This window comes from Telmatherina bonti (assembly GCF_933228915.1).
Source record: "Telmatherina bonti genome assembly, chromosome: 14".
Lineage (NCBI taxonomy): Eukaryota > Metazoa > Chordata > Actinopteri > Atheriniformes > Telmatherinidae > Telmatherina > Telmatherina bonti.
Genome location: NC_136612.1, coordinates 19,872,024 through 19,886,293, shown reverse-complemented (window position 1 = coordinate 19,886,293; position 14,270 = coordinate 19,872,024). Strand labels below are relative to the sequence as shown.

The following is a 14,270-nucleotide window of genomic DNA, read 5'->3' as shown; positions in this document are numbered from 1 at the left end:
TGTGTGTGTGTGTGTGTGTGTGTGTGTGGGTGTGGGGGGGTTCTTTGCTCTATGTCCTTGTGTGTGTAGGTGAGCATGTGGAAAGAGCTTGTGTCTATTATTTTTAAATGCCTGTTTTTTCCACTGCTTGTTTTAATCCTTATGACTTGATTTTATCCTGTAAAGCACTTTGTGTTGCCCGTAGCATGAAAAGTGCTCAAGAAATAAAGTTTGATTTGATTTGATTTGATTTGTACTTTGTCCTGTGTATAAAGACAGGTTATGGATCAAGTAGATGCCATGGAAAATCTCAGTGGTAGGTGTTAGTTATTGGAAAACCTCTGTAGGGACCCCATAAGGATCGCGTCCAAAAACAGCTTTTTTCTTTTTTTCTTTTTCAGGAATTAAAATGAGAATTATCTATGAGCCTTGCATTACATCAACCTTTAGCTCAAGTAAAGCACGCATTCCGCTCAGAGGCTCAGTGTTCGGTGCTTACAATGGCGGCAGTAAAGTAGAATGCGTAATGACGTCAAGCTCCTGCAAGGCATCAACTGTCAAACGGAAAAGAAGAAAACATATTTATTTGATCTCACCAGCCTTCACATGGAACACACCTGAAAAATGACTATCCAGGCATAAACAATGTTGTCAAAGTTAATGGCTCCTTTGTGAGGGTTACTATTCCCAGTGTGGCACCGAGTGTAATACTGGTTCCAATTGATGCAAAGACCAATTGCTTCCCCAGCGCCGCTGCCATTAGACAGGGGTTCAGGACTCAGGCCCAGAGCCTGTCTGTGCAGGGCATCTTCTCTGTCAAGACAGCAAATGCGTCCTCCTTCACGCCTTGCTGGCACATCAGAGCATGACATGATGCCATTATCAGAGGCCAAAGAGCAGATGAAGGGGCGCTCATCATCTTCCTCTGGCTGGTAGTATGGAGTTGGCAGCGCCATACCTGAAGGGCTGGAAAAAAAGAGAATTAAAGAAAATATTAGCTTGGTAATGAACAAAATTTGAATACATGAAACTGTAAATGAATGCATTTTTTTCCTATTCCATGAGTCCCGTTAAGGGTTTTATGAAAATTTCAGGAAAAGTGCAAAAGTCAAAAGGAACCAAGAGGTAGAAATGGATATGAGATTTGCATTCACTGAAGCATATTCTCGAAAGTACCATAAATAATAAATAAGTGCAAATGATCCTGAAAGTACAGTGAGTACCTCTCTCTTCCCATCCCACTCTTCCTCATAAATGTAAGTATATCCCATCTGCAGAAAACCAGTCTTTGGACAGTTCCTAATTTGTGATTTTTTTTTTTATCATAACATCTCCTTTTTTTCAAAACACAAACTTGAAATACAATTTGTTGCTTTAACATAAACAAAATGAATACATCCGGTACTCTATTTCATGATTTTCTCAAAAGTTGGACACATAATATGATCTACATATGCATATAAAACATTTATTTACATTTGGACCAATTTCCTCCATACCTTTACAGGTCTCTATCTTATATAGTATGATTATACACACAAATAAAAAAAGAAAACTTGCAGCTTATGGGCTCTTTGGGTCAGATTAGTGCAGAGCTGCAACTGATATATACAGTATGTGTGTTAGACACAACCAGTCAGTAAACCAGCTTAAACTGCCTCGAGCAGGAGCAGTGATCTAAAAGTGTGTTGACAGCTGTGGTGAGGGGATGCGGTTTAGTGTTGTTTGGAACATTATAAAATAAGTATCCAGAGGAAAAAATATCAAGCAGCACATTAAACTTCACCATCAACTAGATATATTCCTTTATTTGTCAGTTTAGACATGAAAAGTAAGTGTCAAATAGCCTCTCTGTCTTTAGTTTTAAAGGACACTTTGTTTAGAAATGCTTTGTTTCTTTTGGTTTGAGTGTGTGAACTTAGGAACTCAAGTTTCTTTTGCACTGCTTATTTGTTGAGTTGAGTTTTGCATCTCAAGGGATCGCTGAGATCTAAAGCATCTGTGTTCTATTTTGTTATTCTACGGACACCAAAATCAGTTGAAGGACCTTGCATGGAGGCAACAAATGGCTGAGTTGGCTTTTCTCTCACAACTGCCTGTTTGTGCTGTCTACAGCTATTAGATGAAGCGTTCCTAAAACCAAAAAGAAATCTGAAATAATCCCTTTTTCATTCTATATGTGCTTAAAAAATATGAATTTCTTCTACTCGTTCATTAGTCAAGCTTGCATGAGGGTAAGACTGTATTTCCTCCATTCAATTTGAGTCTGCTTTGATTCATCAGTCTGAGTTTCATACATGTACTTTACATATAAACAGGTAATTCAACCTCAAAATAACGCATCTGCCTCCAGTAGCTGAACTACTGTACATTATCGTAGCTTTGCTTTGACACAACAGTGTATGTTTGATGTAAATTTCACATAGGCTTAATAAACAGGGGATGCTAATCTCAGTAACTTTAAAATAAGCACTTTTGATTTGTGTGTTTACAAAGAATTTTAATAATGCAGCAGGCAGCCTATCCAGACACTTGATAGTGATAAAGTAATGTAAAGATAATTTCTCAGCTACTTTTTCCAATTTCTTTACAAAGTAATTTCCCATTGATGACAGAAGTGCAGTGCCAAAGAAATGTGCGTAAAGATGGGGGAAGCGACTTCTTTATGCCTTTCTGTTAATGTTGTAGATAAAAAAATACTAAGAACAGTTATGCAACACTGAGTGAGAAGGAGCATTTTTAGAGATTTCCATAGATAACATTTTAAACTAAATAGTGCCCAGATTGTGTGTTTATTTATTGTGCAATGATAGCACAGGATTGCTTATATTGTTCCTTGTCCGGAAAGTTTGAAATTTCTCCACTCCACAGACACTGATAGCAGCATCACCCTGCTCGCATTTGTTGGTGCTTTTAAAAACATTGACTTCTAATATTCTATGTTGTCTGGTTTAAAAGAATGGTATCTTTTAACTGTGAAGTCTTCACAACAGGATTTCCAAAACACTATTATTTCTATTGTTAATTTAAAAAAAAAGAAAAAGAAAAATGTCAGTATTTAGGCTCCAAATTCAGAAGTACTGACTGCATACATGATATGGTAGCGCCACATGTTTTCCAAGAGCCTGGAAGTAAATAAATGGTCTGGTCTTGCTTCAAATACAAGTGTATTTGAAGCTTTGCTGCTGTCCAGACTCCACTGTTGAACACATAGACATGGGAGGTTGTGATTGGCAGAGGGAATCATTTTACATAATTTCTTTAGCAGTGATAAGTTCAGAAATGTGCTATTTTAATGAGTGAGAAGAAGTCATGCAAAGTGGGAATCTGCAATGAACTTTTCCATGTTTTCTATGTTCTGATGTCTTTCATTTCATGCTCACTTGGTTTCTCTTTTGCTTAATGAAAAGTGAAAGATGGCTGCCCCAGTCTAGTTATGTGAAAAAACTTTTAGTCCATCCATCCATCCAAAGATGGCCAGCCATCCTGTGGGGAAAGCGCCTTTGTGTGTTGCTAACACAATTGATAACTGTAGATGAAGAGCTGGATCACAGATCGAAACACCAATAAACAAACAATAAAGCACCAGAGCACGGTTTACTCCTTGGTCATTTTTACAAAGACTTCAAATATTAGAACTGACACATGCTGCTGCAAAAATTAAGGGAAAACAATGAGAAAGTACAAAATACACCTCTCAGAAAGGCCTAATAGGGTGTGTGTATATACAGTATGCATTCTGAAACGACTGTGGTGTAAATGAGGGTGGATGCTCATACAAAAGGTCTGGGCCTGTGGTAGACAAAAATAGACCCTCTCCATCAGTAGACCCATTACTGAACACACAGATTCAGGCTCGCTCAACCTACAGTATTTACTCATTTCAGTGATTCTGTCATTTTAGTCCTCTTTTCTGTCTCTAGTTATTCCCTTTTCTGTTTTACCCAAATAGCAGGATCATACCAGGAAAATGAGAACAAATTATTTCAGCACCTACCCTCATCAGCTCACACCACTGCCGTCCTGTATGGATTGAATTGAGCATTGTCTTGCAGTACTTGTCGATATATGACATCTTTAACTCTCTTTTCTTGTCTTTTCAAAATTCTCCCCATCCTATAATAGTATGTTCCATTTTACATTTCTCCTCTTTTTGTGTTCATTTCCCTTCTCCTATATGCTTTTACACATCCCTGTAAAAGGCTGACTCCTACATCCTTCTTTCCCTTAATTCTGTTGATCCAACCTTGTCTTCACAAGTCAATAACAGGACAGACACTGCTGGCATATAAATCAGCAGATTTTGTACAAGAGTTTTGTACAACACAAAACAAAGATGCTTAAAATCTAATACTAGGATCAATAATTTGCCATATCGTGCAATATCACATTCCACTAAGAGTAGCGCACACACAATGCACTGATTTGGTGACACCAGAGTTTAATAAAGTAAACAGTGCCCACATTTTGCAGAGTTAGTACAACACAATAAGGGACAAGAGAGAGCTTGCAAATTGAATTTAAATAGTTATTTTACTAGCAGTATGAGAATGACACAAGGCTTAAGTTCCCAATAGGAAGGAGGAATAATAAAAAAAGAAAGTGTAGCGGAGCATAAATAAGGGTTGTTGGCCTCCTGCTGGTGACTTGGCATCGCACAGCATGGCACAGCAAAACCTGGCACCACACTGAGAATACACCTGCTAATGGAGAGTGATTTAGAGGAAAGGATGAAGGCAGCAAATAGGCAAGAGATATGTGACAGTTTGCATCCAATAAAAAGAAGGGTGAAACTGGTCGGAACAAATGTATGCATGCCTGGTTTAGATTTGCATGGGACAAAATTATTCAGTGCCAGGAAAATCTCTTTTGGAAGGACACTGGTCTAGGGAGTATGTCAGATGCTTTAATAAGTCTCCCCAGAAAAGCTCCTTGGGTTTTTTCCATTCAAGCAACAGAAATAGAAATAATTTACAGAACAGGAAATACTCCAACAGACACAAAAAAAAACAAACAAACAAAACAAAAAAACAGAATAGGCAAGTTGATTAGAGACTTGCTGCAGATCACAGGCATGAGGCTAAATTATTCCTGAAAGAAGGAGACCAAAGAGGGAGGGCACACAATGGTTAAGTGAATGCTGCACTTGACAGCAACACTCAGCCCACTCCATTATAACCTCTCAAACATACACCTTTTACTTAGCATAACAGTCCTCAAGCTCTAGCTCACACCTTTTTAATTAAAGCACTCAAAACCCCTGAATATATGATCGGTGATAATCCACAAGCAATAATACTTTGGTTAAATAATAAGCAACCGGCAGCTGAATGAAAACATGTGATTCTGCATGAATGGGCCCATTTGCAAGAGTTAAGTGTGTATCATGAGTAATCAACCTGCACATGAAACTGAACGTCACAGCGATGTAAACTCTGTTTTAGCTTCGGCATGTCTATAACAACAACTGAAGATGAATGTTGAAAACTTTCAACCAGAAAATGACTCCTGTGAAAGTGTAAACATAAGGTTACTGGCGTGCTTTAAAAGAAGGACAAAGCTGACAGGACAAGCCGTTGGACTCGTGTCTCCTTTCCTTCGGTTATTAGATCTGCTATTAGTATAAGCTGCGTCAGCAAAACAAGAAACAATGCGCGAAGGAACGGAGGAGTATACAGGGCTTTGAATACATATTCCAACATGCACATCTCAGATGAGTCTTCCAAGCAAGCTGATGCAAGCATAAAAGGGAAACGGAGAATGTAATAAAACACTGTTGAATGCAGCTGAATGTCACTCGTGCACACAGACACAGCGGCTGATGCTGTCATGTAGGCTCATAAATATGGAGGCCTGCAGCTGGAAACTAATCAGCATCTCAGCTGTAAAACCGGAAAACGCACTCTTTCTGTTTTTTTTTGTAGCTTACATGAGAGAAGGAAAGGAGAATATGTAGAACCAGCAGTGGAAAGATTTATGATAAAAGTCTTTAAACAGCGATGACAACACTGTATAACGTCCTATTAAAATGGGAAAAAACTTAAGAAACTGACACAAAGGTGGATGAAGGATCATGGCACAATATGCAGGAACATTTTTACTCACAGGGTGAAATTCTCCTCGGGGTAGCAACGGTTTCTCAGTAGCCCCGCCCACAACTGCACACCGATGATGCCGAAGATGAAGAAGACGAAGAAACAGAGCAGCAACACATTGCCCAACATGGGCAAAGTGTCCAGCAGCAGGTTCACCAGGATGCGCATACCTGTGGGTTTCACCGAATCAATCAATAAAGAGCTTCAATAACTGCTTAAAAAATATGAAAATTGACTCATACTCTCCTCTTTCTTTCTTTCAACATACAGCCAAGAAATATATGTGTGTGTGTGTGTGTGTGTTTGTGTTGGGAGGAGTAAAATGGTCATGTGGTGCATCAATTTAATAATAATTTCTTACGTCTAATGATGGAAAGAGATTTCTAATATTTTTTTGTATTAATTAAGATACATATTTACATTGTAAATACATATAAACAGAATACAATGATCTACAAATTAAAAAAAAAAAAAAAAGTTGGAACGTGGACAGGGAAAGGGTGGAAAACTAAGTACAGAAGCTGTGTTCCAAAGACAAAAGAAGAGCTGGACCATCCAGCTTTTTATCACTGGAAACTCAAAGGCCTGTATGTCTGATGATATGGAGCTGCATTACTGTGGATGGAATTGTCAGGTTAACACATCTGTGAATGTAACATCAATTCTGAAAAGGACATGGCTTTGGAGCAAAATGTTTCCATCCAAACAAAGGTTTTGTTTGTTTTTTGGGGAATGTGTTTCATATTTCAGCAGGACAATAATAAACCGTATGCTGCATCCATCAGCCAGAACTTTTACCAACAAAATAATTTGGATTATTATGAAACAGAAAATGTGGCAATGAAAGCTTAGGACTTATTAGTGGCTAAAAATCCTGCATCAGAGTAGAATGGGACACCATTCCTCTTGTAAAACTCCAACAACTGATCTCTTCACTTCCCGAATATTTACAGAGTGTTTATTAAAGAACACAATCATTTTTTAATTAGCGTAAATAGCGTAGCTTTGTTCACGTCCAATTCAAAATAAGTCAATATTTTCCATGAAATGCTGAAAAGTACAAGTTTCAACATCTGATATGTTGAAATATTCTATTGGGAATGAAATATGGATTTAAGACTTCAAAAATGATTGTAGTCTGTTTCTATTCCATTTACTTTCTTACATTTTGCAGTGTCCCAATTATGTTGTTATTTGGAGTTGATTAAATAAGTCCAACTTTCACTTCTGTCAGGTAACGTAACTTAATAAGTGCAGAAAAAAAAAAAAAAAAACCCCAAAAAACTAAAACAAAACAAAAATGCAGCACAGTTGAACAATAAGAAGGAAGACGAATGAAAATAGGAAGAGCAAATCTATTAGAACAGCTGGAAATGAGTCATTTCCTCTAAACTCAACAGCTTTAAGGCTAAAATATCAGCGGCACACTTGTAATCAGGATACATGAGGTTGCAGGCATGATTAGAGGAAACCTAATTGCAGAAACACAAGCATGTCCCCTGTCAAATGATGATGACCTCACCCCCTGTTGATGGGTCTGTCTCGCTGTGATGACATATTGAGACTGTGATTAGTGAAACATAATGACAGCTGATTGGACTAATGAGAGAGTGAGGTGAGACCCTCTGATGAGATCACAGCAATCCAGTAACGACACCTGGGAGGTGTGTCTTGCAATGAGTGTGGCTATATGAGTGTATCTCTCATTATCTAATGAGTGAGTGTGTGTTGGTGAGAATTATGACAAACAACTCTGCAGTTGGTTAATACATCACAACAGCATAACTAAACTCCTAACAGTGAATGACAGGAAATATGAGCAGAAAAAGAGAGAGAAGAGGTGAGATGATGATGATGATGACTGTATTTACAATTGTTCAAATACCTGGGGTTCAGTCCCTATACAAACAAAAGAAAATGTAAAACAAAGGTTAGTGCTTAAAATAAATGTTCAAGCTAATCACATGGTTTTCTCCTCCTATGGAGCATTACATTTCAACTCAATCAGTATTCCTTCTCTTCAGTTTTTAAAATATTTTGTGCTATCCTTTCTGGAAAAGGTAAACATATCTTAAAACCCCAAATATGACAACCTTTAGAGGAACCTTGGCCCTTGTCCTTAAAGTTTTCAATGTCTCCCTGCTCCAACACATCAGATTGAAATGAAGGAATCACTCTCCACATCCTGACAAGCTGCTGGATCCATTAGATTTGAATCAGGTGTGCTGGACCAGTAATACATAGAAAACCTTCAGAAATCCAGCCCTCAGGGACCAGGGTTCCCCACCCCTGCTTTAGAGAGTTATTCATCAAGTTGCAAATAGTTTTATACAAATTTGGTGAGTTTTCATTGGTCTTTATATGAACTATGTAATGAAAAAAGTATGAACATCAAAGAATGCTTCTTAATTTTTTTTTAAAATTATTTCTGGATTTTTAAACATAATGAGGCAAAAATCAGATAACGTTTATGGAATTAACACTTTCAAGCCAAAACCCAAGAAAAACTTGTAAGAATAGTCCAATCTTGTAATATTATTATATTTACTAGGTGACACAAAACATGTTAAAGATTTTGATTTTGAGTTTTTACCATTAAGTAAAGCAATGGGTCTGAAAATCTGTATGCATCAGGTATTTTATACTTTATTCTAGTTTTAGGATATTCCTTGTTAGGCTATCTGAGGTTTCTGCATTAGCAATAAGATAAAGTATGAAGAAGGAAATTTTGGTTTAAAGTGATTTATTCTTAGTTATTACATCAAATCTCATAGTGCTATAATATGAGAAGAGGCAAAGATAAATAATTTTTTTTTACTAAGTCTATTGTAAACCTGTCTTTTCTTTGGTTCTTTGGTCGATTTGTCTCGTCAACTTTAAATGGAAGGCAGTGGCATTGCTGCCCTTTATGTCTCTGGCGGTGGCCAAAGGCAAGTTTAAATGTATTTGTTCCCTCAGGTCCCTGTCATTAGTCCACTGCTCCATTAAGCCTAATTGGCTGAAGAGACGGAGGGATGGATGGAGGGAAACGAAGGGTGAGAGAATGAGAATAAGACAGTGCCTAGGGGTGTGCCAAAAAACTACAGCATGATAGAAAGAAATAAGGAGAAATTAAAGAGATGTGTTCCGGTAAATCAGATATGTTGAAGGCAGGGAAAGCAGCAAGAACAGAAGGAACAGCAATAATATCACTTTGTGTCTCTTTTTCGTCCCTTGCTGATAAAACTGGAGAGCATATTTCTATTCTTTCCTTTCTAGGTCTTTTTACCTGCCTTTATCTATGTCCCCAACTGGTTACTGTATCTTCTGCCAGCTACTTGTTCCCCAATACAGACAGATGCCACCCCCCCACACGCTTCACAACATTTATAGTCTCCTGCCTATGCTGATCATTGTTTCTGTTCTGTTCTGGTGTCTTCTCTTCACTGTTCTGTTTAGCACTTCTTCTACATTACAGAAGTTTAATTAAAAAAAAGAAGTCTAACAAGAGCACACACACCACACTGAACTATTATCTGCCATTTTGTTGGAGGGTTACAAATTGAGGTGTGTGAGGGGTCAGGATGTGCTCATTCTGCCTTTGTACTTGTGGGCAAAGTAGCAATCCAGCTAAACAAAGCACAGATAGCTTTATTCTCTTGCTTCCTCACCTCTAATAGGGTCACAAACACGGGGCAGAATCGGGCTACCACACACTCATAATGTGCACTTAATAAACATCTGATGTATGTGCACATCACTGACAGATATATTATTATTTACTGTGAAATAATAAAAAAATTGCACCCATGCACATGCATCTCCAATTTAAATTACACCACATTATATATGTACACACACACACATATATGCATGTATATACATATATATATATATATATATATATATATATATATATGTATATATATATATATATATATATATATATATATATATATATATATATATATATATATATATATATATATATATATATCCTGAGATTCATGCTGTGATCTGTGATGCATAATCATCTCCAGAAGAGCAGATTTATTTACAACCTGCTAAGTAGTCCCGGGGACACCATGCCCCCCTGCTGTACATTTTCTAATCAGACCGCACCTCTCAGTGTTGCTGTTCATGTCTGAAACGTTCACGTCTGATGTAATATGTGGGTATACAAACCAAATTCAAGACAAGAGATTACACTAACTGAAATTAAAAATACTTCCTTAATCCAAAAGGGAAATGACTACTTTTATTATATTTCCTTAAATTTTAATTTCTATTATTTTTGTAAATATGAGCAAACTGTCATTATTACAAATTCACAGAACAAAATTTTGGATTTGTGGCAGGTTTAAACACACATTTGAGGAGCATGAAGTGTGCTAAACCAGAGAAAATGAGGGGTATGAAAGATGGTAATAATGATTAATTCACCATATGTAATAAACTCAGCACAAAAAGCAAGAAAAATTTTGTTTGGTTGACTAACTTTTTTCCCTTTATTAACATGAATTACTATGTATTATTTGCCCATGTTGTGTCTGTGCCCAATAAGTCACTTTTAAAAAGTAAATAAAAAAAATAAAAAATAAAAAACTTGCAACTTCTAAGGATTGTTCTGTGGAACAAAACAGCTAAACATGTGGGTTGTTCCCTCAAATAAATGTGCCACACTCCCCTGGGCTATTTGGGGAAAAGTAAGGTCCCAGATTATGAAGGTCCCAGATTCTGAAGGTGTGGGATCACCACTGACTTATTTTCATACATCTATCAGTTCGGTACCAACCAGCTGCCAGTGGGTGGCACAGACCTGGTAGCACTGGATTCTCAGAACAAGATTGAATACCAATAGGCAAGATAGGCTCTGTAGCAACATGTCCCTACCAATATCCAGCAACTCCTGAGTTTTCCCTGTCTTTTCCTATTGAACAAACATGTGGAAGATCTACGTTCCTTACTGATTGACTCCACTCTTGTTGCTAATGTGATTGGTTGCCCCCGTTGTTATTTACTCAGTTCGGGCGAACACAGCAAGTGACAGTGAGCAAGTCTTACAGTAGTTGTGTCTTCAGTCATAAGTTATTTCAGATTGAATCCATGTAAGTTTAAAGCACAAATAAATAACTTTTTAGTGAATAATGGCGATAATGATAATCACTAAGTCAAAAACATGTTTCCTTACTATGCGTTATTAGGTTATTTCATCAAGGGACAAAATCTAAACTGGTTTGGTAGCTAATGTCTGCCAGTATGCTTCAATGCTGTCAGAAACCAATGACAGTCTGGAGCTTTCTTGGCCAGGCTTAGTGTCGGTAGTGATGATGGGGGCTGCCGATTAGGGCAAGAAAAAAAACAAAACAAAGAAAATTCAATAAGTGTTCAAATTTGACTCAAGAACTGGCTTATAGATGAGTGGAACAGGGTTATAGTCACACACCAATCAGTGAAGCCGCATTAATGCATGGTTTGGGAATATGATAAAGCTGTGACTTAAGGCTTGAGATGACAATGTGATTAAGTATAAGATGAAAGTTTAATGGTGCCCACTGGGGGCAGGTGGCGTTGGGATGAACAGAAAAGACAGAAAAGACAGAAATGTAATACAAATGAAATGCATCTGCATGAATTTTCATGCAAATTCATCTGGACTTAATGTGAAGTGACAGACAAACACAACCTTATGGAGGGATGACAAGCACAAGCCAGCATAAACAGGACACATGGCTGCTAACCCTAACTTACACTGCAAACAATTTGCACACACTGAAAAACTTAAGTTAATCTCACTTGGCACTCTGTTGATGGCTTTCAGCGGCCGAAGGACCCGGACTGTTCGAATGGCTGACAGGTTGATGTTCTGCAGGTCCAGCGAGTACTCCACCATCCTAAAAAAGGGAAAATAACAAATGAAGAAAGTCCCATCATTCAACTCTTCTCATAATTACCTTGTTAAAATATAACACAGGCATGAATCCCTGTGTATGAATAAATCATTGCTAACGGTTTTAAAAAGCAGTGTGTGCCATAATTATATCAAGAACTTACTATACAGGGAGGTTCAAGACTTGAGATAAAGGGGGGGGGGGGGGGGGGGGGGGGGATAAAGTGACAAAAGCATCAAAGGGGTGAATCACATGAAAGCGATGTAAGGAGGAGAAAAAGCAGAAAACGGATTCATTCTATTCTAAGTGTTGCCTGCAGGATGTTGTGTCTCAGTCAGAGCTTGGCATCTGCTAGCAAGTCATTTCCACAGCATGGCTAAGCTGTTTGTGCCCCCCAACCCAAACCACTTTCATAGGAGACCAATCGCACTTTACTGTGTGTGTGTGTGTGTGTGTGTATACATCTTTGAAAGCAGTGTGTCTGTTTAAATGTGCCACACACTGCTTCAGTACATGACTGCAGTCATCAACACAGAGGGACCTCTACTGAGTGAAAACTTATACAGTATAAGTGTTGCAAATGAGAAAAGAAACTCCTCTTTGCTCATGCATATATGTGTGTACATGATGTGTGTTGTGTAACAGGTTTCGGCATATTTGTGCTAAGTGTGTACACAAACTTAACGTGCCCAGAGCATCAACAGTTTCAGGGCAGCATGGATACCAACAACTGCAGCACCGTTACAATGCTGGCCTTGAAAAAAAAACAGGCCAAGCTCGCTGTCCCTCACATAAATATGCTTATGAACCACGCCATTTACAATAATGTGATGCCTTAGTGATCCCACAAGGAAGCTCCTTCCATTTGCCCTTCACGAGCAGCACAGTTATCAATAGAGTAGCACCCAAGCTCACATTTAAGAAGGATTACTTTGGCGTTGCAAGGGTTTGAACTGCACTACAACCCACAAGCAGATGCTTGAACCACTTGCAATTTATTCATATAGTCAAGAAATAAACCTCGAAGTGAAATGCCTCCTCCTTCTTTACTTGCATCAATAGTCTTATTTCTTTTGTCCTTAAAGCTCATGTGAACCATGCTTGAAAGAATCCATTTTTTGCAGGGATGTAGAGGAGCGCCGCAGACCAATTTTCTTTCCCGGCTTCAATCGAAAGCGCAGAAATGCCACACAGCAGCTTGATGAAAATGTCAAAGTATCGGGAAGAGCACAACAGTTGTTTTGGGGGCAGACTTTTCCAGCTGGGCACAAGTGGACTTATAAGAACCTGCCTCAAATACAATATCCGTGCCAGTTCGATTGATTCAGTGTGGGCTCCTGGGACACTAAACGGAGCGCTAAAAGGTCAAAAGGGAGCTTTGAGGCAATTAAAATTTAACATACACGTCTAGGTGAGCTCCAAAAGCACAACAGTTGTTTTTTTATTTTTTTATTTTTTCCATTGGACTTGATGAGGCGACGGTGTGAGCAATACATAAAATCACCAATGTCCCTACTTCTATGGGTCTTAGTGCATGCATGTGTGCACTAATTTGTGTATCATATGCTTGTTCAATAGTAATGTCTCTTCCTGTCCACATCAATCATGCCGATGTGTTTGGGAAGATAATTAGTGGACGAGTGCCGAAAGCATCCCTTTCATGATGGTTCTCCATTTTCTGCATAACCTTTTTTTTTTTTTTTTTACTTGTGACACCTTCATCTCATTCATGCTTCAATGTGACAAGTGTGTGTATTTATATGTGTGAATGTTTTTATGGTGACACAAGATGTTGTGCTTCAGGAGAGACTTATGGCAAACCAAATGAGAAGACTTCCGAGACTTCTTTAACATGAGAAACTCTGAAAATGATGTTGTTTTCAGTGTAAAATCTGTTGAATTTAACTGTCAAAGTAGTTTCAAACATGTTTCCTTTCCCTGGAAATCAAATACTGCACCTCCACCATCACTAAAAGATGCATTTGGAAAGATTTGGAAAGCTTTTCCAAACCCAGCTTTCACTTTTTGAATGGGTTCTGATAAAAGCACAGCATATTATGCCTGGAAGTGTGAATGGGCTAGGCGTCATTAAAATGTTTAAAGTTTAATTTTTGTATCTGAACTGCAATTATACAGAGAAATAAACAAGCTACATGTTCTGAGTAGCAGTATCTGACCCATGCGGGGACTCCAAAATATGATTCGGCCACAGTTGAAACAACTGCAGGTAACTTTGTGATGGAAGCTGATATTTATGCTCCAAGGTGTTTAACAGCTGCTAAAAGCCAGGAAACATGACCAGCATTATAGGCTTGGTGAGTCACAT

General features: G+C 38.1%; 1 protein-coding gene across 1 annotated transcript in view; it reads right to left on the bottom strand.

Moving 5' to 3' along the window:
- The window catches only part of LOC306765162 (voltage-dependent T-type calcium channel subunit alpha-1I-like), a gene marked incomplete at its 5' end in the record, with an annotated part of 138,867 nt that overhangs the window by 68,191 nt on the left and 56,406 nt on the right, over positions 1-14,270 (bottom strand). The window contains 3 exons of the mRNA XM_079252531.1: positions 597-945; positions 6,085-6,244; positions 11,850-11,947. Coding sequence (XP_079108657.1) covers positions 597-945; positions 6,085-6,244; positions 11,850-11,947 — 607 coding nt within the window. The remainder of the gene's footprint in view (positions 1-596; positions 946-6,084; positions 6,245-11,849; positions 11,948-14,270) is intronic.